The sequence below is a fragment of the Molossus molossus genome, unplaced genomic scaffold (assembly GCF_014108415.1).
Source record: "Molossus molossus isolate mMolMol1 unplaced genomic scaffold, mMolMol1.p scaffold_m16_p_7, whole genome shotgun sequence".
NCBI classification, from domain to species: domain Eukaryota; kingdom Metazoa; phylum Chordata; class Mammalia; order Chiroptera; family Molossidae; genus Molossus; species Molossus molossus.
Genome location: NW_023425401.1, coordinates 58,117,588 through 58,144,261, shown reverse-complemented (window position 1 = coordinate 58,144,261; position 26,674 = coordinate 58,117,588). Strand labels below are relative to the sequence as shown.

The following is a 26,674-nucleotide window of genomic DNA, read 5'->3' as shown; positions in this document are numbered from 1 at the left end:
CAAAATCCAGCATCCATTTTTTATAAAAACGCTCAGCAATGTAGGAATAGAGGGATCATATCTAGACACAATAAAGGCCATATATGAAAGACCTACAGCCAACATCATACTCAATGGACAGAAACTAAAAACATTTCCAAGACAGGGATGTCCACTTTCGCCACTCTTATTTAACATTGTACTGGAAGTCTTAGCCACAGCAATCAGACATGAAGAAAAAATAAAAGGGATCCAAATTGGAAAGGAGGAAGTGAAACTGTCATTATCTGCAGATGACATGATACTATACATAGAAAACCCTAAAGACTCCATCAAAAATGTACTAGACTTAATAAATGAATTTGGCAAAGTAGCAGGATACAAAATTAACGTCAAGAAATCGACGGCATTCTTGTGCACCAATGATGAACTCACAGAAAGAGAAACTGAAAAAACAATCCCATTTACCATTGTGCCAAAAAAATTAAGATACCTAGGAATAAACTTAACCAAAGAAGTAAAGGACCTATTTGCAGAAAACTACAGGTCATTGAAAAAAGAAATAGAGGAAGATATAAAAAAAGTGGAAGCACATACCCTGTTCATGGATTGGAAGAATTAACATCATTAAAATATCCATACTACCCAAAGCAATCTATAGATTCAATGCAAACCCCATCAAAATACCAACGACATATTTCATAGAACTGGAACAAATACTTCATAAGTTCATATGGAACCAAAAAAGACCCCGAATAGCCACAGCAATCTTTAAAAAGAAGAACAAAGTAGGTGGGATCACAATATCAGATATCAGGTTATACTACAAAGCGACTGTAACCAAAACAGCCTGGTACTGGCACAAGAACAGGCAGATAGACCAGTGGAACAGAACTGAAAACCCAGAAATGGACCCAAGGCAATACGCTCAATTAATATTTGACAAAGGTCACAAGAGCATACAGTGGAGTAAAGTCTTTAATAAATGGTGTTGGGAAAATTGGACAGCTACATGCAAAAAAATGAAACTAGACCATCAACTTATACCATACACAAAAATAAACTCAAAATGGATAATTTAAATGGTCACTTAAATGTGACCCGTGAATCCATAAAAATTCTAGAAGAAAATGTAGGCAACAAAATTTCGGACAATCATACGGAGCAGAATTTTCACTGATACATCACCTAAGGCAACAGAAACAAAGGAAAAAATGAACACATGGGACTACATCAAACTAAAAAGCTTCTGCACAGCAAAAGAAACAATCATCAAAATAGAAAGGCAACCCACTGTATGGGAGAACATCATTGCCAATGATGTATCGATAAAGGGTTAATTTCCAATATATATAGAGTGCTCATACAACTCAACAAAGGAAGACAAAGAACCCAATTAAAAAATGGGCAGAGGAGCTGAATAGACACCTCTCCAAACAGGACATACAAATGGCCAAAAGACATATGAAGAAATGCTCAACATCACTAATCATCAGAGAGATGCAAATTAAAACAACAATGAGGTATCACCTCACACCTGTTAGAATGGCCGCCATCAACAAATCATCAAACAACAAGTGTTGGCGAGGGTGTGGAGAAAAGGGGACTCTAATACACTGCTGGTGGGAATGCAGACTGGTGCAGCCACTATGGAAAACAATATGGTGTTACCTCAAAAAATTAAAAATTGAACTTCCATTTGACCCAGTGATCCCACTGCTAGGAATATACCCTAAGAAGCCTGAAACACCAATCAGGAAGAATATATATACCCCCATGTTCATAGCAGCACTCTTTACAATAGCTAAGATCTGGAAACAGCCCAAGTGTCCATCAGTAGACGAATGGATCAAAAAGCTGTGGTACATATACAAAATGGAGTACTATGCAGCGGTAAAAAAGAAAGATCTCTTATCCTTTGAGACAACATGGAGGGACCTGGAAAGTATTATCCTAAGTGAAAGAAGCCAACCAGAAAAAAACAAATACCACATGATCTCACTTATATACGGAATATAATGAACATAACAGTCTGAGGAATACAGTAGACCCAGAAACATGGAAGTAGGGCACAGACTGACATCCCTCAGAAGAGGGGGTGAGGGGGTTGGAAGAGATAAACCACAGAACTTATATGCATGTATGCATGACCAATGGACATGGACAACTAAGCCGGGGATGGGGCGGGGGTGGGGTGGGGAGGGGGGTGCCAATGGGGTAAAAAAAAGTAAAATATCTGTAACAAAATAAATAAATAAATAAATTTATTAAAAAAAAAAAAGTCTTATGCACAAATGAAAGTTCAAAGGAGGAAAAATAAAAGTACAATCCCTGCAAAAAAAAAAAAAAAAGGACAAGGTACAGACTGGGCAGAGAGGGTTGCTTTCCACTGAAATCAGAACTCTGATATTCAGATGTCCGAAGCTGCTGGTGTGGAGAGGAGGAAGCCTTTGGCGTGAAGGGGTTGCAATGTGTGAACTGCTACAGAAAAAAACATAGACAGGGAGTTTTGAGGAAACCAAGAGAGAAGATGTGCTTTTAGTTTTATCATTGTGTGTCCTAGAAACACAGTAGAAGCAAACAAGGAGCACTAGGTTAGGAGCTGGAAAACCCAGTGCTGCTTGTGATTTGCAATGTGGCCTTGGACATGATTTGTGGCCTCTCCAAAACCTAATTTACCTGTCTGTAAAAATGGGACTAATAAAGTTTTACAGTGCTTTGTGAATAATAAAACACCACACCAGCACAAGTTGTCATTCTTGGGTCTAAGACCAAGGCTTCGCTGAGCCTCAGTTTCCCTCCTTTTAAATGGGGATAATAATACCAGCCCTCCCCATCTCAGGATGCTTCTGAGAACCAAATAAGAGAGTGTGTGTGAAGGAGACATGGAGACCATAGAGTTCTAAGTGAGCGGCAGGGCTCACAAAAGTTCCGGGGCTGCTTTAAGGAGTCAGTTGCCAGCTGGGGCCAGGGCTAGTTTAAGACTCATTTTGCCAGACCTGAACCTTCTCTCTAGGGCATCCCTTCCCCTTTCTCCTGTCCCCCACCTCAGCGGTCCTCCTCCCCTGCTCCTTCCTTTGTCATAGATGCTCTGAGTTGCCTTTGCCCTTCCTCCTGGATCTGTCAGGTAACTGCTGCATCTCACTCCAAGGGACCTCATTTAAGATCCCAGTGAAACCATTTCTATATATAGTTTGTAATAAAATGTGGGTTCTTTGGGAGAAAAGGAGCCGCCACTATGTGGGTTCATATCTACCACTGGTGACCCCCCAGAATCAGAGGAACTACCTTTACTTTCCAGAATAAACAAGAATCTGGTCCAAGGTTACAGTGGTTTTTACAAACAACCTGTTTCTACTTACTACTTTCCCTTAGACCACTGGCGTAGGAAAGAAACATTTTATTCTCCAGATCAGAGATAGATGATGGCCCTGGTTGGTGTGGCTCGGTCGGCTGAGCACCAACCCATGCACTGAGAGGTTGCTGGATCCATTCTTGGGCAGGGCACATGCAGGGCTTTCAGGTTTGGTCTCCAGCGGGAGCCGTGCAGGAGGCAACCAATCAATGTATCTCTCTCATCAGTGTTTCTCTCTCGCGCCCTTTCTCTCTCTAAAATCACTAAAAAGAGCCCTGGCCTGTTTGGTTCAGTGGTTAGAGAGTCAGCCCAAGGACTGAAAAGTTGTGGGTTTGGTTCCCCAGCCTCAGTCGGGGCATGGGGGAGGCAGCCAATCAATGTCTCTCTCTCACATTGATGTTTCTCTCCCCCCGCCCCTTTTCTTCCACTCTATCTAAGAATTAATGGGGAAATATCCTCAGGTGAGGATTAACACAAAAAAAAATTTTTTTAAGAGATAGATGATGAATAGATGATAGAGATAGATGATTGATAGATAGATAGATAGATAGATAGATAGATAGATAGATAGATAGATGTGGTAGTAGGGAGGTTTGAGTCCACTCAGCAATTTAAAATTTCTCATTCTTACATCCACACCCCAGTTCTCCTCAGATAACTCTAAAATTTTACCTGGTTAATTGTCTTGGTCCTAAAATGAGATAGTGCTTAATGCATTCTGAGAAAGTACTGGAAAACCTTGTTAAATAAGTAGTTTAAGCATTCCTTTTCAGTTCATTTTGCCAGGAGGAAATATGTTAGAGAGCACAGACTCCAGTCCTGATGGGAGACAAAGGCTGGCCCTAGCAACCTTAAACTCAAAGGGAAACCTTTCTCAGGACCAGGTCAGAAACAGTTGTCTCTCCCTTCGCTTCCTTCTTGGCTCAGTGGAACGTGGAAGTCCCTTTCCTGTGTTTTTTATTTATCTATTTATTTTATTTTATTTTGAAGAGAGGAAGGAGGGAAGGGAGAGAGACACACACACACACACATTAGTTTGTTGTTCCATTTATTTATGCATTCATTGGTTGATTCTTGTATGTGCCCTGACCGGGATCCACCCGCAACCTTGGCACATGGGAAAGACACTCTAACCAACTGAGTTACCTGGTCAGGGCCCCTTTCCTGTGTCTTGAAAACTCCATTCATCACGCCCCTTTTTTCTCCTATGAGATTTACCAACTAACAAATTCCAATGTTTCTGCAGTCACTCCAGATGTGTACTGAGGACTTGGCGTCTGCAGAATCTCTTAAGTCAATCTCTAAGTAAAAGATGCTTCAAGGAAGCACCCAGTCAGTTCCTTCTAATAACCACAGTTTGTCATGTGACACCTGCCCCTCCCTCCCCATTCTCCCCGAAAACCCCCCACCCACCTCACCAATAAACTAGTTTGACGTCTGCCCTTTATCTGCCAACATCTACATTTCCTTCAAGGTGGTAATCTTTTGCTTTTGTTATTTAAGGTCTATTTTATTCTTAATGGTTACCCAATTGATTTGGGGCTTGCATAAACAGTTAACAAAAACACGGCGCACGAGGCAGCCGTTTCGCTTTCTGTGCTTGTTGTTCTTGGCACTGGGTCAGTTCTATGAACTTCTGGTGTCCAACTGGTAGGACCTGAAACTCTGTGTTTAACAAGTGCCTGTAGTCAAAACAGTTGGCGTGTGCAAGCCAAGATAGCTGGTACTAACTGCAGCTGGTCGGCCGTGGGTCCTGGACCGTGCAGAATACCGAATCGCGGGCCGCGTCGGGGTTGGGCTTTTGTTGTTCAGTTGTGGGATGTTTCTTCTTCTTCTTTTTTTTTTTTTCTTTTTTGTGACGGCATCTGTGCTAATGTGGATCGCTTCAAGTTCCCAAAGTACAACATGTTTACAGTCGTCGTAGAATCAGATTAAGTTGGCAGCCTGAGTCTCTGTAAGTGGTTTTAGTTTACATTTCTTCTTCTAGCCGGATGTTTTGCAAATTTTGTGATCCTGGGTTATTTATGGACTTTTGTGAAAAAAAGGGGATGCGTGAGAGTTTTCTGTTCTAACTGCGGAAAGTGAAATCCACTTCTGCAGTTAGACAAACGGCCGTGCATGTGCAGCAGAGGGTTATTTTAACTCCTGAAAATTAATTTCTCCCCGAGTCATTTGATTACATTCCGGAGCATACTCTCCAGCCGCCGATATCAGATACCCTGATAGTAGTCGTAGGACGTGTTGTTTTCCTTTGGTCGGTCACAAACAGTAAAATGAAAGTAGTGATGCCATTTCCTCTGGGGCGCTCCGGGAGGTGGATGCAGTGACAGGCTATTGTTTCAGACGTCCGACTGCGTTTGCGATGGTTGTTTTGTCCGGCCTGGCCCGCAGAAGCAGTGTAGAGCTGGCGTCCCCAGCCTGCCCAGAAGCCGGTTGGCGGGACTCAGAGAGCCTGGGGGAGGGGCAAAGGAAGGTTTGAAAGCCGCAGGAAGTTAGTGGGTGTTCAAGTTTGGCCTCACCTAAATGGCAATGATACTCAGGTGTTTATAACATTTAAAAAATAATCAACTGCAAAACGGTATACCGACTAATGCATTCTCCGTTTGATTTTCTGGCCTGCCCTAGCATCTTTGGGGGACCTATGAGTGTTTGAGATCACTAAGCCAGAATTAGCACTCTATGAAAGGGTTTCCCATAATATTTACTAGAACATTTGGCTAAAAATTGCTCTGCTTTGCCCACTGAACGACTGTGTAATTACATCAGTCCTTGACAGCTACCTTGAGCACCTCCCATCTCTGTGTCGACAGCTTCTGGAATTTGCATGGGTAAGAAGCATGTTCATCAGCTTAATGAGTGTGGAGTCCCAGTCTAATGGTCCAGGAGAATGTCATAAATGAGACACTTCATTGTGCCTGGGGCTAAATAATTTAAACCAACCAAATCCAAATGGAGGGAGAAAATGCTAAGCATAGTTTGGGCCCATGAAAGGCCTCTAAATCAGAAGTTTGCCCTGATCCAGGTCTTGGGTCCCTCACAGACAGTCCAAACCTTCCCTCACCTACTCACACACACAAGAGAAAATGGAGAGTTGAAACGGAAATTTCCAAGGTAGTAAATGTGACCATTAGGCCCAGGCTTGGCGGAGTTATAACTGCTAAATGCTGCCAAGAGCAGGTTTCTTTTTCTCCGTGTTTCTCTCATCTATGAAAGCAGGGAGGCTTGGGGGACTTGGGGGGGGGGGGGGCTTTCCTGTCTCCTCTAACCTTGCTTGCAGAGAATAACGATCAGCCTGCCTTGCTTTTGAGAGCATGCACAGTGCTTTCTCCTGCTAGCTTCACGGAGCTGGGGAAGGACAAAGCTAGCCCTTTGGTCCCAGTAGGAAAGGTTGGAGATGCAGCTTGGCTTGGCTTGCATAGCGGAGCTGGGGAGCTTGAACTCAGGACCACATTACCCCTCAGACCTTTGGCTCCTCTGCCCCATCCAAACTGGATGAATTGGCTGCACTGAAGATGTTTCATATTCTTTGTTCTAATTTGATTCAAATCTGTCCCATGGATGGGGTCCCTACTACACGTCCCCTTTCCTCCTCCAGTGGATCAGGTTGGAATACAATTTGAGACCCCACTTCTGAAGGCCTCAGGTTTGAGGTGTGTGCTGGTTTGTGTGCATCTCAGCTAGCAGTGATTATGGGGGCTTCATCCCACTGTGTAAATAACCTCAAAGTGAATGAAGAGCTGTGAAGGGACCCTTCAGGCCTTTTATGTGGGAGTTGGAGAGGGATGGCAGTGAATACTGAAAGCTTCCCCAGTCATCCTGCCCTGGGACTTTTGCATTTGAATTGGCCAAACCCGCCCACCTGCTCCCCTTGGGAAAGTAAAGGCGCTGCCATTTGCCGGGCCTGTCAGTGCTGTCTCCTAGAGCATGTCACCCCTCCACACATCAGCCTGACAATACTTTTCAAACACCCTCTTTTCTTGCTTTGATTTCCCTCCCACCCCAGATCCATTCCCCCCCTCCCCCCCCCAGCCAGGAGAGAGTTCAATGACGTATCTGTTGTTGGATGGATCTGAGTCTCACCAACCCATGTGTCTGGGCCCCTTAGCAGCAGTGAGAATTTGTGTTCCTCTCCTCTCCTGACCACCAGGGAAGTGGTTCTGTCTACCCCACTCTCAGTGGGAAGCCCAGGGTCTGGCAGGGTCTGGGAGTCTGAGGGAGAGACCAAGGCATCCAGGTAGAACCTGGAGGTTGGGTGGATCCCTGGTGAAAAGCAGCATTGGGCCAGATGGTTTGATTCGGTTTGACACACCTGTGAATGTGCTGGTGGCTACTTCACTCTACCACTAGCCTACTCACCCCCATGATCTTATCTTTTTCTGAAAGGATAGCAAGAACAGATTCATCACAACCCACAAAGGTAAGAGGCCAAACAAGAAAGTAAGCTGATATGTTGGTTTTTCCCAGGCTGTGGCTTATAGTCCTGCTGTTTTAGACCAGCTGCTAGGTACCTGTAGACTACCTAAGAATCAGGAGACTGTCCCCACCTTGACTTTGCTACAGTTTGCCATTGACATTGCATGCCCCAAACCAAGGAGAAAGATGCATTCAATCTCTGGTATGTCAGAGGTTAAGAGTCCCTTGTCCTCTGCCCTCCATTCTATCCTTTTTACCCCTTATCCAGTGAACATGAACAGTTTTTAGGTAAACCAATTATATTAATTTGCTTGGGCTTTCATAACAAGATACTACAGAGTAGGGGGCTTAAACAACTGAAAATAATTTTCTTACAGTTATGGAGGCTAGAAGTCCAAGATCAAGGTACCGGCAGGGTTAGTTTCTCCTGAAGCCTCTCTCTTTGGCTTGCAGATGACTGTCTTCCCACTGCCTCTTCATATGGTTGTCCCTCTGTGTGCACACACCCCTAGCATCTCAAACTCTTGTAAGAACACCAGTCATATTGGATTAGGGCCCCACCCTAACTGGCCTCATTTTGACTTAATCACCTCTATAAAGACCTTATTTTGAATACAGTTACATTCTGAGATCCTGAGGATTGGGACTTCAACATATGAATTTGGGGTGGGGTTTCAGAATGCAGCCCATAACACCAATCCACTAAGCCTGGTCCTGCTTCAACTCTGCATGACCAGCATCAGAGCACTGCAGTAACCACCATGCTGTAGAGATTCATTTGCGACTCATTCCTACACATATGCGTGTGTAGAATCAGGTGCCGTTTCTCTGTGTGGGTGCATCGTCAAGGAAGTGCAGTAGGAAAAAGACAAGAATATGTTGAAATGTCACAAGAAGTCACCAGTGGCTATGAAAGTCTGAGTCAGCTTTCATGTGTCCTGTGATGATTTTCAGGTGACTTCAGCAGTCCATCTATCTTGGAGACTGTTGTAGAGGCAGGGTGAGTGAGAGAGTAGCTTGCAGACCAGTGTACTCCAAAAGTCACCTGATAGAAATTGGTCCTTCCTTCTGGGCCTCTTCCTCCCAGTGGCTTTCTGAGCAAACTCCCCCATCTGATAATAGATTTATTGGCATGATCCTCTCAGTGTCTTGCCAACAGTTATATGTAGATATATATTTAAAATCTGCCCTCAGCATTCGTTGCCCCTGGAAGTTGGGAAACCAACCTTACATGGACTAGGAGAGGAGAATTTAGCCAGTTATTGCCTAGCATTGTAACCGCTGCTCTTTTCCCAGGAAGATATAGCAGGCCATGCCAGTTCTCTCTCCCTCTTCCCCTGCTACGGGACATCTTGACCATGAGATGCTGGGGACCTGACAGCCCTTGGCAGCCCCCACCCCCAGTCTTGTCTCAGTGAAGACCATTTCTTCTTTTAGGAAAACATCCTCAGCTGAGACAAGAACAGGGTTTCTGGGGGCCTGCCCTGAGAATGTCCGAGCCAAAAGCCTAGTGTTCTTAGAAATTACCATTCCGGATAGAAACCCAAGTATTAGTTGGGGTCAAGCCACAGAGGAGCTAAAAGCAACTCACCCAGCCCTTCATTACCTACCAGACCTCTGCTGCAGATTACTCAGGTCCTGGTCTCAACAAGGTGACGATGGAGAGACAATGTGTTCCTGCAGGGTAGTGGAGACTCCATTACCTTTTTCTTTTTTTTTTTTCCTAATTTTTTTTTTCTTTATTGATCCCTAGAGAGAGGAAGGGAGAGGGAAAGAGAGACAGAAACATCGATGAGAGAAAACATCAATTGACCGCCTCCTGCATGCCCTCCACTGGGGATCGGGCCCACAGCCTGGGCCTGTGCTCCAACCGGGAATCGAACTGGCGACCCCTGGGTGCATGGGTCAATGCTCAACCACTGAGCCACACCGGCTAGGCTCCATTACCCGTTATGAGCCAGCCTGGGTTCTGGTCTGAGATGAGAGAGACGGCAGTTGCTGCTGGGAGAGATTAGAAATTTGTTCCGTTGCAGCAGTCCAGCTCGTCTGTGCTGAAAGATGCCTTCCGTCAGCCTGCGTACCTCTGTAGATTCTTCCTTGGCTTAACAGGCACGTTTCTACCAATGGAAATAGTGTATTTGAGAGATTTATAACAGTAATATTCATAGTACTCTTCTTTTATGTTTGCTTAGCCTGACTCAACTTTTAAACCTCTTTTACATGCCCGATCTCATTGACTCCTCCTTATAGCCCTGGAAGAGCAGGTATTGCTAACCTCAGAGCATGGAAATTCTGGAAGGATTTCCAGGATTCAATCTCCAGCTCTTACATGCCAGTGCTGCCTAATGCCTGTTCTTGGATACCATTAAGGAGGGTAGTTTAGGAATTGGAAAACCAGGGTTTTTTCTTATTGTTGTCAGATATAAAGGCAACATTGGGTGGCTCACTGTGTGTGATGCTCTGCTCTGAGAGCTTTACTCTTAGTCCCTCAACCACCGGTCAGAGGGGCTACTGTTAGCCTCATTTGTCATTGTCCAGGAGATTCGTACAGGGAAGATGAAGAAATGTGGATCAAGTGGCACACCTGTCCTGACTGGCAGGTGGCTTGGGAGAGTCACATCTCAAGAATGCTGTTCACAGGCCACTGTCACACTGGGGGATGTATTGAGTTTCCGTGTCCTCTTCCACATTATAAATGAGGATTTGGAAGAAGAATGGCATTAGTGGGAGGCTCATCGAGTTTTCAGGTGGTAGATTTTGGGAGGCAACATGAAACGGTGGACTCACTCCAATATGGTGGCATGTTTATTTTTTTTAAATAAGTTTTTATTGATTTTTTAGAGAAAGATGAAGGTGGGGAGAGAGAGAAACATGGATGTGAAAGAGACACATCCATCGGCCACCTCCTGCACACTCCCCACTGGGGATCAAGCCCCCAACCTGGGCGCGTGCCTCCACCAGGAATCGAACCAGGACCTCTCAGTCCATGGGGTGATGCTTAATCCACTGAGCCACACTGGCCAGGTGAATGTGATGACATTTTTAAAGGATACCTATGGATAAGCGGCTTGGCAGCAAAGTATATGAAATAAGACTTAGGGGTGATGCAGCTATCAGAAATAAAATGCTTAGGTTGGCTCTTCAACTTCATTAATAGAAGAATAATATCCAAAACCACTAGGAGCTGCTCAGACCCCATCTTTAATGTACTCCCTTCTGAATTCCACAGTTTAGGAAGGGCAGTAGGAGCCAACGAGGACCCAGAGATCAGGAGGAATAGTGAAAATTACATTTTGTAAGGAGTCGTTTAAAAAAACAACTGGGGATATTTAGCCTTAAGAAAGATTTCAGGGAACAAATACTTGGCAAGGTGTCCCATGAAAGGGGCACTGGCCTGGTTCAAGGTGACACCCATAGGGCAGAAATGGGACTAATGTGCAGGCATTATAGAGAAGATCCACATACGGAAGAACTGTCACCCAGTATGCACTTGGAAAGCACCATCCACTCAGGGACCTGCAGTGGAGAAGCCAGACTGGGCAGCCACTTGTCCAGAGAGCTGAGGCGGTGACGACAGCCTGGGAAGGGGGCCGACTGGGGTTAGCAGAGAATGATTACCTGTGGGGTTTCGTGCCTATTGGAAGTCTGTTACTGTGTCCCATTTTAGAGTCTAAAGCCTGGGTCCCTTTGATGGAAATGATTCCATCATTGGAATGGCAATTCCTTTGGTGAAAATGATGGCTGTATCGGGGATGAGGGAGCTACCAGAGAGAGCGAGCTACCAGAGAGAGCTGTGCCTCAGTGTCCCATTTGTAAATAATACAGCCTGCCAGGTGCAAATGCACATGCGTGTGTGTGTGTGTGTGTGTGTGTGTGTGTGTGTGTGTTTTAGACAAATAACACTTTTCCATGAACCTGAATTGGCCATGTTTGAAAACTGCTGTGTTTCCCTGGCCAGTGTGGTTCAGCTGGTTGGAGCTCATTCTGTGCACCGAAAGGTGGCAGGTTCAATTCCTGGTCAGAGTACATACCCAGGTTTCATACTCTATCCCTGGCAAGAGATTGATGTTTCTCTCTCTCTCTCTCTCTCCCTCTCTCTCACTCCCCCTCTGAAATCAAATTTTTTATTTTATTTTATCCTCACCCGAGAATATTTTTGCATTTATCTTCAGATAGAGTGAGAGGTAGGGAGGGAGGAAAAGAGAGAGAGAAACATTGACGTGAGAGGGACACATCGACTGACTTTCACCCACACAACCCTAACCAGGGCCGGGGACAAACTGCAACCAAGGTACATGCCCTTAGCAGGAACCAAACCCAGGTGTCTCTGGACCACGGGCCGACGCTCTAACCGCTGAGCCAAACTGGCCAGGGCTGAAATCAGTTGTGGTTTTTTTTTAAGAGCTGCTGTGTTGCAGTGCCTGTCTGCCCTCTCCTGCTGGCCTCCTTAATTACCTTAACTTAAAAATTGCCTTCTGTAAGTGATTCCAAGAAGGGCTTTGAAGGTAACTCTTGGTTATCCTGAAACTGATTGTTCTGTTTGTATATTGTTCTGGCCCTTGTGTTTGGCAGGGTTTTTTTTTTATTGAGGTGAAATTCGTGTAACGTAAAACTAACCATTTCAAAGCAAATAATTCAGCAGCATTGAGTACATTCATGACGTTGTGCAACATTACTTCTATCTAGTTCCAAATGTTTCATCACTCTAAAATAAAACTTTATACCCATTAAGCAGTTATTTCCCCTTCCGTCTCCCCTCTGTCCCTGGCAACCACCAGTCTGCTTTCTATTTCTATGGATTTGCCTATTCTGGACAATCATATGAATAATTCATACAATATGTGACTTTTTTCCTGACTTCTTTCATTTGTATAGTGTTTTCTAGATTCATCCAGTTGTAGCATGTATTAGTACCTTATTTCTTTTTATGGCTGAATAGTATTCCATTGTGTGTATATACCACAATTTTTCTAACCATTCATCCATTGATGGACATTTGGGTTGTTTCCACCTTTTAGCTATTGCAAATGGTGCTTTTATGAACATTCATATACAAGGATTTGTTTGCATACCTGTTTTTAGTTCTTTGGGGTATATACATAGTAGTAGAATTGTTGAATCATATGGTAATTCTATGTTTAATATTTTGAGAAACCACCATACTGCTTTTTAGAGATGGCACCATCTTACATTCCCACCAGCGGTGCCCAAAGATTCTAATTTCCGTTTATTTTTCATTTTGTTTTGATATATAGCTATCCTAGTAAGTATAAAGTGGTATCTCATTGTGATTTTGATTTGCATTTTCCTAACGGCTAATAATGTTGATCACTCTTCAGATGCTTGTTGGCTGTACATTATATCTTCTTTAAAGAATATCTGTTCAAATCCTTTGCCCACTTTTTGATTGGGTTGAGTCTGCCTGTTTTTGTATTTAGGATTAAGGTTCCAAACTTCCTGCTACTCAGATGCTAAACAGTATAAATATTGCATCTTTTTATCTTAAGCCACCTGTTTGCTGAGAACTTAGATCACCTACTTATTACCTTGGCACCTGCGGTGAGGAGAGAACAGGGTGAGAGAGGCAGGGCAGAGTGTTCCAGAAGGACCCAAGGGCTCTGGGAGTGCTGGCCCACAGCAACTGTTGAAATCTCTGACCTCCAGGTCATCTGGAACTCTCAGAAAACAGATTCTAGGAAAGCTATTCACATTTGTCTCAGGAAAGACTCGGGCTCCTGGACCATAGGACCTGCCCTTTCACCTGTGTTTCTTCTGTATTGCAACATCCAGCAGGTCTCCTCTACTCTAAGTTGGGGAAGTGTGTCTAGCAGCCCTTGACCCGCTGGCCTAGGGTCTAGAGGACAAGGCTTACAGCCATGCCCTCAGGATCAGGCCGTCTCTGGTCAAAGCTGCAACGGACCGAAAAAGGAAGGCTGGTCGCTCCTTCCAGCAGGGCTGGGTCAGATGGGTGGTCAGATCATGCCCTCTTGTTCCCACTGGCTCCATTCCAAAGAAATGGAATTGTACAAACCAATTCCACTATGCCAACCAGCACAGACCCCTCAGAAATCAGTCAAAAGCTGATTAGTTCTTCTTCATTCTGGGAAGAAACTCTATACAAGAGGAGAAAAGGAAGCCAAGAACCCAGAGGCCCAATGTCATGTTCTATTGAATAATTCTCCCATGAGAGACTCCCTCCCTATGGCTTTGGTTATGTTGTCCAGCTGCTGACAGGATGGTCCCAACCTGAGACAGCCTCACAAAGACAAGTAGGCCCTGCCTAGCTTATGTGACATTGTTCAGAAGGATGCTACCCCCCTACAGTATGAAATGCTCCATGAGAGCCGTACTTGGAAGCTTTTGTCTCTTAACGGTTTGTTTTTATTTTTCCTTATTAAAAGGTATATACTGATTAGCCAGGGTTAACTAAAGATTTTTCAGGTAATAGCTAGATTTTACAAAGAAATGTTGGATGAAACACAGGAGAGATCCTAGTAGAAATAGTTGCCCAAAACACACTTTATCACTGGGTTTTGTTGTTGTTGTTGTTTTTTAATTGAGGTGAAATTCACATAACAAAATTAATCATTTTAAAGCATGCAATTCAGTGGCACTGAGTCCATTCACAATGTTCAACCATCACCTCTACGTAGTTCGAAAACATTTTCATCATCCCCAGAAGAGACTCTAGACCAATTAAGCAGTTACTCCCCACACCCTTCTTCCCCCAGCCCCCAGCAATCACTAGTCTGCACTCTGTCTCTGTGGATTTACCTATTCTGGATGTTTCATATCAGTGGAATTGTACATGTGACCTTTTGTGAACCATTGTTGTTATTTTTTTAACCCCACCCCCCAATCTACTGTCCTTTGCCAGGATCAGGGCATAAACTTTTGAAATATCCAGAATGAATAAAAACTCCCTGTTTGAATTAATAGTTGAAATGTCCCACAAAAGTATTTTTCCATCTTTATAATGATGTCTGTACTCCCTCCAAAGCAGAGTGTTAGGTACTGCAGTGGACTCTGCCCGGCTGGACCGACAGGCCCAGGGGAAGGGGGAGTGGGAAGGCCCGAGGCTTCTGCAGGCTGTCCGGGACCAGGTGGAGGGGATGGCAGTTCCAGGAGCCGGGGCCAGCAGCTCGCACGTGGCCTTCACACTGTGGGGCCGCAGGAAGGCCCGGCCCTTCCCCACCAGGGACTGCTCAAATCAGCCTCAGAGGAGCCCGCTGCCTCTGACCACACCTTGTGTGTGCGGTTCAGGAAAACCCAAGTTCATCTGCCAAATTCAGGATACAACCCTGACTGTTCCGGGCTTTTCTTTCTGCCTTTCCTTAATCGCATCTGGGCGTGCTCTCTTAAAGGGGAAGTGGTGCGTTCTGACTGGCCAGGGCCCTCTGCCAGAAGCCAGGAAACGTCTCCCACAAGTCGCATTGCCCAGCGTGTCACAAGCTCAGCCTCCTTATCCTAACGGCAAGGCTGCCTCCCCGGGATGTGTAAGTGTGAGCACAGGGCACGTTGGCCATAGAGGATGGCGTGGGGCTGGGCCCAGGTCACAAAATAGAGAGCCTGGCAGGCGGAGCATGCTGTCAGCCCAGGATCCAGTTAGCAGCCTGATTAGCAGCGCCGGTGCTCCTGGGCTGTGGGCTGGGCCAGAGCAAACAGGGCTGAGTCGTGGAGTGGGGAGAGGCTGCCTCAGAAAGAGGTCAGGAGTAGGAGGCTGGGTTGAGGATCAGTCTATTTGGGACAGCCCTTCTGGAGGCACAAGCCTCGGGCCGGGCAGGAGTGGAGTGGAAAATTTTCTAGCACACCTGTCATAGCACCGGGAAGCCAGCTCGAGTGAACCTCACTAACTTGTCACCCCCACTTCTCTGCCTTGATTTGCAACTCCAACTATAGGCATTTATTTCTTTGGCAATTATTTTTCTCTGTCATTTGTATATATGATTTGTTTTAAGAAATGTTTTAGGTCTCTGTTGCTCAAACTTTAAAATTGCTTAAAACGAGTGACCTGTGTTTTTCCTTCTGTCTTATTCGTGGATAGTCCTGGGTCCAGTGTGTGCACACAGTGGCCCTGAGTAAACCATGGTGGCCGGCCTGCTGGCAGACTGGCTGGCTGAGTGGGATGATTGGCAGCGTACCTGGCCTGGCATATAGTTCGGTTTAGTTTCCTGTGTACCCACGTAGAATTTAAGGGGAAAGCTCACACACACTCACACACGCAGTCAGTTACTAACTCAACGCCACAAGTGAGTGGCTGGTAGGAAAACAGACTCTTGCTATATTTTAGACTCCTTTCTACCCTAGGTTTTGTTTGTATGGTGGTGATAGTTGATCTTAAATCGTGTAAAAAGCTTTGTTTTCACCAAAATAATTCAAACCCTTTGCTCCTAAAGAAGGGGCAGAGGGAAACAGAAGGAGGCTGGCAGTGGAGGGGGGGAGGGAGTGTGTGTCTCTGTTGGCATATGTTGACAGGGCACAACCACACCCTATTTCAAGACAACTTCCTGTTTGCCACTGCCAACTGCCACTCCAAGGAGAACAGAAATGGTTCCGTTATTAGTGGCTGTGATGGGACCAGGGCAGCCTGTGGGGTGAGTGGTTCTGAGTGACGCTGTGAGCTTAGCAGTGAGGTGAGACTTTGCACCTTCTATTGTAGGAGATAATGGCCCTGCACTCTTGAACCTGGAGGTCGTTACAAAGGGAAATCAAGCAGTGGTGGCCTCTCCTTGTTCAGCCTGTATTCCTTAAACAATATACTCCAATAGGATTCTTACACATGGAATAGTCTTAATTCAAGGGGAAGGAGAAGGCAGAAAACCACCCACTTAGGAGAACTATTACTTGTGTTTTGTTTTAATGTACATTTTCATGTATTCGTGGAGCTTGTATGAAGTGCCTACTGTGAGTTGGCACCATGGTAGCCACCGTCCCTGTGTTACCAGTCCTCCCAATACTCATTTCAATAGTGAACACAGTGAGTGCCTATGAGAGAGAGACCCTGGGCTAAATGTCAGGATAAAAGGTTGAACAACACACCTGCCCTCGGGGAGCATTCAGTGACAGGATGCCCAGTAAACCAATGACCACAACATGTGATGTCCTACAGGGGCACCTTCCCATTTGTAACCTTATGATGAAGGCATTATTGTTCCCATTTTCATAGGTAAGGACACTGGGCCTCATGGGGTTAAGTTATTTGCCCAAATCATAGAGCTAATGAGTGACAGAGCTGGGATTTGAGCCCAGATCTTTCTGATTCCAAAAACAGCAGTGTTTGGTCCATATTTCCAGTGACTCCCAAAGCTGGCGCAGAGCATGAGAATCACTTCAGGATATTTTAAAGTACAGATTTTGGGGCCCTGGCCCTGCTGTCCCAAGAGCGAGGAGCCCTGTGCTGAACTGGGTGGCCTCCAAGGTGTACTTTCTGCCTCATGCATCAGGATCCTCCCTCCCTTCCTTCCTTGAGATGTGGGTAGGATATACCTGTGACAGGGACCGGCTTTTTAATGTGCTTAGCCCGAGGCAGCTGATGTTTCTTGCCACAAGACAGCACTGGGAAGAGCCTAGCTGTTCAGGTATTTTCAACATTGGGAATCCTCGTTCACATATCTTCTCCCCAAAGGTCCCTCAAACTGTGCCCCTGGCTTTGAGATGCTTCAGCTGCCTGCTACACCTGTCCCTTTGGTCCCCTAGGGCCGGGATGGTGTCAGCTGTGCCATCTTCACCTAGAATCCATCCCCTTATCCTAGAACTGGAAGCCACCACATCTCACCTAAATGTGGTAGCTCCTATGTTTAACTCGTGTGATCTGTGCAGTGGGTATGTTGGGCGGTTGTGATGGGAGGTCACTCTGATGGGGAACTTCCATGCCAGTGGAACCCCTTGTCAACCCCTCTACTCCATGTTGGCTCCAGACACATGGGAACAGTGGGGGCAATAAAAGGCCTAATGTTAAGAGGATTGCAGAGTCCCACAGAGCAGCATGGCTGTTTGCTCACCTCAAAGCCTTCAGGCAGCAGCTTGCCTTCTGAGGGGAGCCTAGTCTCCACTGCTCAAGGTGACGAAGTGGTGTCCAGCCCAGGCTATGGCAGGAGCCTCCCTGCCCTGGGGGATCCCTCTGCAATGATGGTGTCTATCTTGTCACCACCATTATATCTCAGTACCTGGCACATGGTAAGTGCCAAGGACATGAGTGAATGAATGAGATTTGACTTTAACATGTTTTTCTCTCCTACCTACCTTCATATTTGCAACTGTTTTCTCCCCTTTGACCTCTCTGATTAAGCACGTTAGTGATTTTGTTGTTGTTTGTTTTTAATCTTTTTCTTGTATGGATTTACACAGCTTTAACAAAAACAAAGCCTATTAACAATCCATCCTATATCCTCCCTTTTTTCATCTGAATACATCATATATTCATATATAAGATATGTGTATTAAATATTTTATGTTTTTATAAAGTAATGATTTGTGTGAACATACTTTTGTGCTATTTTGTGGTTTGTTTTGTGTGTGTGTGTGTGTATTTGGACTTTCATATATTAGAAGTGCCTACTGTGAGTTAGCCCTGTGGTAGCCACTGTCCATGTGTTATCAATCCTCACAACACTGTTTCTTTAACAGTATACGTGTGAGTGCCTATTAGGGCAAGACCCTGGGCTAAATGCCAGGGATAAAAGATTGAACAAGACACCTGCCCTTGACATTTTCTTAAATTTGAGGTAACCCTCATACCTGTCATTTTCAATTATTTTATTAAAAATTATTCAGGTTGATTTGGGTATTTTTTTTTTTTTACTATTGTAAACAGTGCTGCTGAGAATATCTTTGAACTCTCTTTTTGGGGGCAGGATATTTCCTTGAGGTCTATTTTCCAGACTAAAATTATCAGATTACCAAATCAAAGGCCATCAGTGTGTTTTACGTTCCAGCTGTTATCACCAGGTTGCTCTCCAGAGACCTGTCATTCCTTGAAAGTACCCCCAGCAGTGTGGACATGTGCCTGTTTCCCCACAGGTTCTCTATTTGCTGTGTGTGTGTTTTTCTTTTAACTAGGATAGGTGTCTAGTGAGGGCATCCTTAGGGGCCGATGGCAACGTTTTGGGGCTCTGGAAAGTCCCTGAGACTCCCCAAATCCTACCCAGTGGTGGTTGGTGCCCCAAATTTGCACCTTAGTATAAATAACCACTAGAAGAGTAGGTGTGAGGTGCAATGTGGCTACCGAGGGCGAGAGATAAGGAGGACCTCACATTCTCTAACTTCGGAGTTGGGTTCTGAGGCAGCTCTGGACATGGACAATGCTTTGTCAGGAATCACCTTAGAGGTTGTGTTGCTAAAGTGCAGAGCGAAGAGAACATCCCAGCAGTATGGCCTAGTGGAATAGGTACTGGCTCCAGGGCCAGGCAGGCCTGGGCTCTCCTCCCAACTGCTGAGGTCTACATGACCTTGGTCTTGTGCCATGATCTTTATGAGCTTTAATTTCCCATCTACAACAAGGAGCTAACAGTACCCACTTGTGGAGTTCGTTGGGTAGATGACATGATCTGACACGTAGTAGGCACTCAAGAAATGCTGCTTCTCACCCTGACCCAGTGTGACTCAGTTGCTTGGAGCATCGTACAATGTCGCAGTTCGATTCCTGATCAGGGCACATGCCTAGGTTGTGGGTTTGATCCCTGGTCAGGCAGCTGATCCATATTTCTCTCTCTCTCTCTCTGTCTCCCCTCTCCCCTCTCTCTCTAAAAATCAGTAAACATGTCCTTGGGGGAGGATTAAAAACATAAGAAGAAATGCTGCTTCTCTTCCTGACCAAAATGAATGGACACAGAGTGACCAGATAACCAAGAAGCCAACCCAGAGCCTGGGGGATTTAAGATCTGAGCATGTGAGCCACCCGCCCACACTGGCATTTGTCACAGTGCCCTACGCAGTGCATGTAGCCTGGCAGTGGGTGGGAGGTGAGAGAAGAAAAGAAGATCTAGTGTAAGCTCATTGGTTACAGGCACCCCTCAGCCACGCAGGCTTCAGTATCTTTAAAGAGGCTCTCGGCCTGAGGAGGGAGCGGGCACTCCAGAGACGCGCACGACCACTCCTGGCACGTGAATTGCTTGGCATGCTCTGCTGACACTCGTGGCCTGCCTTAGCTTGACTTTCCTGTCTCATTTCCTCCCCTGAGGAAGGCTGAGTCAGGAGCCCTCCTCTGACCACCTGCACCGTGTTTAATGTCTGACTACAGCTGGGCCACATGAGACCACAAGCTCAAACTCTAGGCCCTGCTCCTCTTAATAGCCTTGTGGCTTCAGGCAAGTTTTTCCATTGCAGTTGGCCTCAGTTTCCATAGCTGTAAACGGGAAATACCTGCCTCACCAAGTGGTTCCTACAGGGTTCCCCTTGCTGAGGTCTGTGCTCAGCCCCACACCCGCCAGCTGCAGTTCCTTTTGGAAGAAGGTCCTTGAAATTCTGAGTTGTTCTTTATGAAAAGCATCCTGACCACAGCTACTAAAGCAGATAGAATTCATTGATAAAACAGAACCTGGCTAATGATTTGCCAGGTACCTTCGCTCAGAGGTGGAGGCTGAAGGAGACTCTACACTGTCAAATGAGGAAGCCGGGTGCCCGGCCAAGCCTGAGTGGGCTTACACACCGTGGCGGGCCACAGGGGACCGAGGTGCTCAAAGTGTTGGGGGGGGATTGGCCCCTTAAAAACCATATTGGAAAATTCCCAGCAAGTTCTTTCTAAGACTGGTACAGGGTGCCACATTGGATGCTGATGGCTGGCTCAGGCATTCATGAGGGTCTGTGCTGAGGTTTTAAATGCAGGACATTGATACTGTATGAAAATATCTCTGTGAATAAACACAGGGGGAGGAGAAGACTCTGAATTTTTACTAAAATGAAATTGTCTGAGAACCTGGTGGATTTTACCTGCAGAGAGTAAGGGGAGAGAATTGTAGTGACACCCGGGCTCCCGACACTTAACAGAGATTTTTAGAATTCTGAGAATCTGGGGTCTCCAAGCACCTGCTCAATTGGTCTCTGGGACTGTCCACTGGGGTCATACATGGATGGTTAAGGTGCTTTTGGTAAAGCATGGTCTTAGGGCAGCCAGGTGCCAAGGCTGTGGCCTGGACTTCCTGTGGTGGAAATGTAAAAAAAGTAAAAGGATTTGGTGTTTTATTTCTTTGGTCCGGGGTCCCCAACTCTTTGGGGTTAAGATCTCAGGCTGTGGCAAGGGGTTGCTGACTGGCACTTAGAAGCTGACCAAATACCTTGTTTCTTTCCTCTGCCTAAGGAAGTCAGGTGCTCTGCTGAAATGCCACTCACAGGAGGGGGGCAGCAGCTCTTCCAGATATTTCCCATCCGCTGCTGCACTTTCTGGTATTTCAAGGTGGTGGAGCTCAGAGTTAAGACCACAGGCTCTAAAGACATGCCCAAATCTGATGTGTCCTAGCTCCATGACCTTGGGCAACTTGTACCTCTGAGCCTCAGTTTCCTCGTCCGTACAATAGAAATAATAGTAGTTCCTCTCTTAGGGTATTGCAAGAATTAAGTGCTATAAGGTAAATCAAGTGTTCAGTAGCATGCTTGGCACATAGGAAAGTCTTTAATAAATTGTTATTACTATTGACCAAAGGAGGAAGGGGCGAGACCAGAGTTTGCTGATCCCGAAGCACTCATTGAGGTTTTGTTTGATGTAGTAGACACTTAATTCTTCATGGTGCTCTGACAGTGTTTTTATGTTTCACTTCAGTAGATAAGTGGTACTCATATTCAACATTAGCACAGTAGATTGGTTTGATCTTTCTGTCACATGGTCTGGAAAGAAATGTGTTGCAAGAGCTATAAACTACTGCAACCTTTCACTGTACCTCAAAGAAATGATCCTAAATCACTTTTTATTTTTTTATTTTTTAATCCTCACTCGAAGACATTCTTCCATTTTTTGTTCAGGTAGAGTGGGAGGGAGAGAGAGGAAGAGAGAGAGAGAGAGAAACATTGACGTGAAAGGGACACATCAAGTGGTTGCCACCCACACGACCAACCAGGGCCGGGAACAAACTGCAACTGAGGTACGTGCCCTTAGTGGGAACCGAACCCAAGTTTCTCTGGACCACAGGCCCCAGTGGGGTATCTTGAAATGGTGGTAGATTTAATTCAGTCGGAATAACATGGAACAGTTTATAAGTAGGAAATATTTCTAAATCTGTTTATTATAATACAAAATCACACACAAAAATGAGGGTAAAAGGCTATCTTCAAGTTTTGATGAACATTCTCTCATATGCATCTTGTTCTTTCAGTTGGTAATTTGTGGGACTAAACTGTAAAATCAAGAAAAAGGTTTTTCTATTGATTTAATTTGTTGTGAGTTCAGTGGCAGAACAGGTTGTTGGCAGGATCACTAACCATAATTGTCTGCGAAACTGATTATAGAATTGCTGGTCTGCCCCATTTATTTGTCCTTAGTGACTTATCTTTGTTTATTTGTATTATTTTTAACTCTTAGTCTAGCAAAATAAAATTTCTCTTTGTTCTCATGTCTCCCCACCGGAACTGAGGAATATTCCTGCACATCCTTTTCCCTACCCCTTCTAGCCAGCTTGAGCAAGTGATAGCAAATGAGTGAAGACTGCAGAAAAATCCAAAACACTAGTGGTAAAAAGCAAAGTCTTATTTTAGTTTAGGAAACCTCTGCCAAAAAAGAAATTGCTAAGCAAAACATTTCTGAAGGGCAGAAAGAACTGTGGATTTAAGTGAGAGAGGACTTGGTTCTTCTCTCGGCTGGTAACAGAACCTCTCTGAAGATGACTTCGTCGATCATCAAGGAGGGGGAATGAACTGACTTTTAAGATTTCGTTTTAACCTCCAGTGATTCTGATTCCTATACTTCCTAATTTCTGGTTTCAAATCTTGGTCACAGTACACCCCATTTCCTGCCTTCCTGAGAAGTGGCTAGGCCCCATTCCTCGTGTAGCCATTGGCCCTGACCTTGGAGTGTCCCCTTGCCTCTCTGGGTCTTCTCTGGCCAGTCAGGCGTGAGGAGGGTGGAGATGCCTGGCTGCTTCCTGCCTGTCTCACGGGTTGTAAAGGCCAGTGCAATTTCATGAAGGATGAATTCCTCCAAGGAAGTCCTGCCTAAGTAAAATATTTCAATACTTCAGCTGTAATTATTGCTGTAACATTCAGGAATGATGAAGGATGAGAAGAGAAGGAGCAGGTGTAAGTTTGACTTATAAGTATTTATGATAATGGAGTGGAAAGGGGCCTTCGAAGCTATCTAGGGACTCACTTCATTTACAGATTAAAACATGGAAACTGGAAACTTTAAGTGGTGAACTCTAGTCATAGCTTACTCATGTGGTGTGTTTGGAGCTGGAGCCTAGCTCTCCTGGCTCCCAGCCCAGGGTTCTTTCCACTACATCGAAACAGAGGCCCTGGAACTAGCTCTTGGTTTTCCAAACCGTCAAAAGGATGTCTCGGGAAACCAAGTATGTATGCACGATTTACTCTGATTCAGTGAAGAAAAGTTACCTGTGAAGTTCCTCAGTGTAGGCAACATATAAACACTGGTTAGGCAAAAATACCCAGCAATCAGCCCTGGCCAGTTTGGCTCAGTGGTTAGAGTGTCAGCTTGTGGATCAATGAGTGGTGGGCTCAGTTCTGGTCAAGGGTCCGTACCTTGATTGCAGTTTATCCCTAGTCCTCATCGGGGTCATGCGGGAGGAAACCAGTTGACATGTCTCTCTCACATCAATGTTTCTCTCTCCTTCCCTGCCACACTATCTGAAGAGAAATAGAAAAATGTCCTCGGTGAGGATTTAAAAAAAATACCCAGCAATCAGATGATCTTTATTAATCCAATTTTCCCCGCAATTGCTACTGCATCAGAGGGCTAGAGTTAGTCTTCTTTGAGACAGCCTGGTAGGCATTGGTACAAGGGAGCACAGAGAAACTTCAGAGTCCCATTGCAGGTAGCCAAGGTTAGTCTGGCTTTCTTGTCCTGGCCAGGTGCCTGGAATTGCAGCCAGCAATGTCTCATTGGTGAGAAAAGCCTAACTCAGCTTAGAGATGGAGGGAGAATGTGGTCTGCATCCTTGCCTCCCACCTCGTTCATGTCACGTTTGACCCAGATTTTCAGATTGGTGATCTCTAGTTCTTCCCTTCAGGACATTCATTATTATTTCATTTATTTATGTGGGGGGGCCTATAGTAGGCCCAAGAGATCCAGAGAGGACTTGGGGTTTCAGAATCTTTGTGTTTGGGGGTGTCGAGGATTCCTTTCTGTAATGGTGTACACAGTTTTGGGGCATGTGCATTTTTCTTGGGAGAGGGTCCTTTTATCAAATCTGTTACCCAATAACAGTTAAGTGCACAGTGGGTGAACACTAGAACTTTACTTCATGCACCTGCTGTCCTGGTCAAGCGTTCTCATCTACCCGTCTACCCGTTGAATCGAGATCACAGGGCTAACTGAGTGTGAGCAGGTGAGGCTGGTCTGCCCAGAGCTCTGGTGTTTCTGTTGCACCTCAGGAAGCCGTGCCTGCCCTCCCCAGTCCAGGCCCCACCTGTGGACCCTGCCTCAAGCACTGATGTCCTCCTGCATGTCCTGGCTTAACAGCTGTGACCCCAGACCTCAGTGAACCCTGGAGAGGCCACAGCTGTATGTGGGACAGATGCTGGGCCACTCCTGGTTCTCGAGGACCCTTTCATTCAGCACTTGCTGGTCCTATTAACCATAATAGGTCCTAGTCAGATTTGAGAATTCCCTGTTTATTGAGAGTCCTGCCCTGGCCATTGCTCTGAGGGACATTATAGCCTCTGAGTAGCTGCCTGGGGATCACTCTAGCTATATGATTACCCCACTGTGTGCAGGTGACACCTGGTGTCTCCTCTGCTAGACCTGCGGAATTTCTTTTACAAAAGGAAAGCCTGGTAAATGCCTCCCATGAAAACTTTGGTTTAGTTGAGCATACCATGTGATACAGAAATTCAGAATGTCGTCATTGCTAGTTGGTGGAGAGGAGCAGATGTCAAGAGAAACTGTAGTCAGTAGGCAAAGAAAATATGTTTAAATAGATATATTTTCTTTTTAAGTTACTGATTGGAGTTTCCACTGGTACTTGTGGAAACATAATTTTAAAAGTTATAATAAAGAAATAGAATAGGCAACTTCTCACTCCGGAAAAAAAAAGACAAACCATAGTTAGAACTGAGGCTTCAGGGATGCAGACACTGGGAGATAAGCGCTTTCTCTCTGCCTGTTGTCTATGCGTATGGCACGAGGTGTGAGACACTTGCTACAGACTTCGTGCTGAGTTCTATTCTTTCTCCCTCTGTAGAGAGAAGACACGGTTCAATGTGCAGACCTCCCCCCTCTCCAGCATCTCCACCTTCCAATCCCAGGACATCACTAGCACAGGTGAAAGCAAAAGCCTGTTTCAGCGGCCATAACTCTGCCAGCAGCACCTCAAAGCCATTCAAAACGCCCAAAGACAATCTACTTACCTCCAGCAGCAAACAGCACACAGTCTTTTCTGCAAAAGGATCAAGGGACAAACCATGGTAAGTGTCTGGAGCTGGCAGCCAGCAGCTGACTGTCCTCACTGCTTGTCTCTGTCACCACAGGAAACAGTGTTTACCCTCTGCCTTTGTTCCTGGGCATCATGTCTAAGGAGGGAAGGGAGAGAAAATCCAAATGATGGCATGAGAAACCAAACACTGGAAGGAACATGGGACCTTGAAGTGACATGTGCCTGACAGGAGGATGTTCTGCTCCTAAGAGCTGAGCCCAGTTGTGTCTAAGAAAAGGGTAATGGGGAAATATTCCTCAGTGATATGGTCACCTCTCAATCTTCCGCCCCAGTAAAGAGACGCGTTGGTATAAATAATCAAAAGCACAGTCCATCTGCCCAGCAGGGAGCCAGGCAGGGTCCTGCAGGTGGCCCAGGAGGCAGACCGCCCACAGAGCCTCCCTGCTATGAGCAGCTGGGTTCTGCTCCTCAGAATAGCTGCCACCAGGCAGGTGATTGGGAGCTGAATACAGAAGGAAAAGAGAAAATCTAAAGAGAATGTCACCCTTTTGCTGAGGTGAGACAGAGCTGGTTACAGGTGACTGTGAAAAATCAGACTTTTAATTTTTTTTTTTTTAACTCAGTCTTTACCAAAAAGTCAGAAAAGGTTACCTGTGGAATGTACAGATAGGAAACCAACGTGAAAATGAGGACAGGAAGCAGAAGATGAGTCCAGGCATACCTCAGAGATATTGCCATTTCCAGACCACTGCAACGAAAAAAGTATCACAACAGCCCTGGCCGGTTTGGCTCAGCAGTTAGAGCATCAGCCCTCAGACCAATGAGTAGCGAGTTCGATTCCAGGGAAGGGCACTTGCCTCAGTTGCAGTTCGTCCCCAGCCCTGATCAGGGTCATGCGGGAGGCAACCAGTCCATGTGTCTCTCTCACATCGATGTTTCTCTCTCCCTGTCTCTCTCTCTCCCACCCTCCCACTCTTTCCGAAGATAAAATGGAAAAAAATATCCTCGGGTGAGGGGAAAAAAAATATTTAACAAAATAAAAAGAATATCACAACAAAGTGAGTTATAATCATTTTGCTGATGGAGGATCTTATCTTCAATTTGTAAAAAAAAAAAAAAATGCAGCATCTGTGAAGCACAGTAAAGCAAAGCACTGCATCTTCAAATGAGGGACCTAACTTGGAACACTTAAGGACTGGCTTATTACAGAGCCTCTAGCTGTATCTTTCAGGCTTCATGAAGACAGACAGGGGATAATTGTGGAGTTCGTCTGATTTATATATTAAAAGAGAAAAAGTGTTGTGTTAATTAGTGATAGTTAATTACACTTAAGTTCATACCTAGGAAAGCTATGGACTAAAATCATCCGTCAGTTGGTTTGTCACTGCATATT

General features: G+C 45.4%; 1 protein-coding gene across 3 annotated transcripts in view; it reads left to right on the top strand.

The window, feature by feature from the left end:
- ATXN7L1 (ataxin 7 like 1) overlaps window positions 1–26,674 on the top strand; it is a 253,531-nt gene that overhangs the window by 170,963 nt on the left and 55,894 nt on the right. For 2 of the 3 annotated variants that reach the window (XM_036246188.1, XM_036246187.1), the window contains exon 4: window positions 25,090–25,312. In XM_036246188.1, coding sequence (XP_036102081.1) covers window positions 25,090–25,312 — 223 coding nt within the window. Of the gene's footprint in view, window positions 1–15,034; window positions 15,244–25,089; window positions 25,313–26,674 lie in introns of those variants that run through there. The other variant, XM_036246189.1, reaches the window with a different exon arrangement.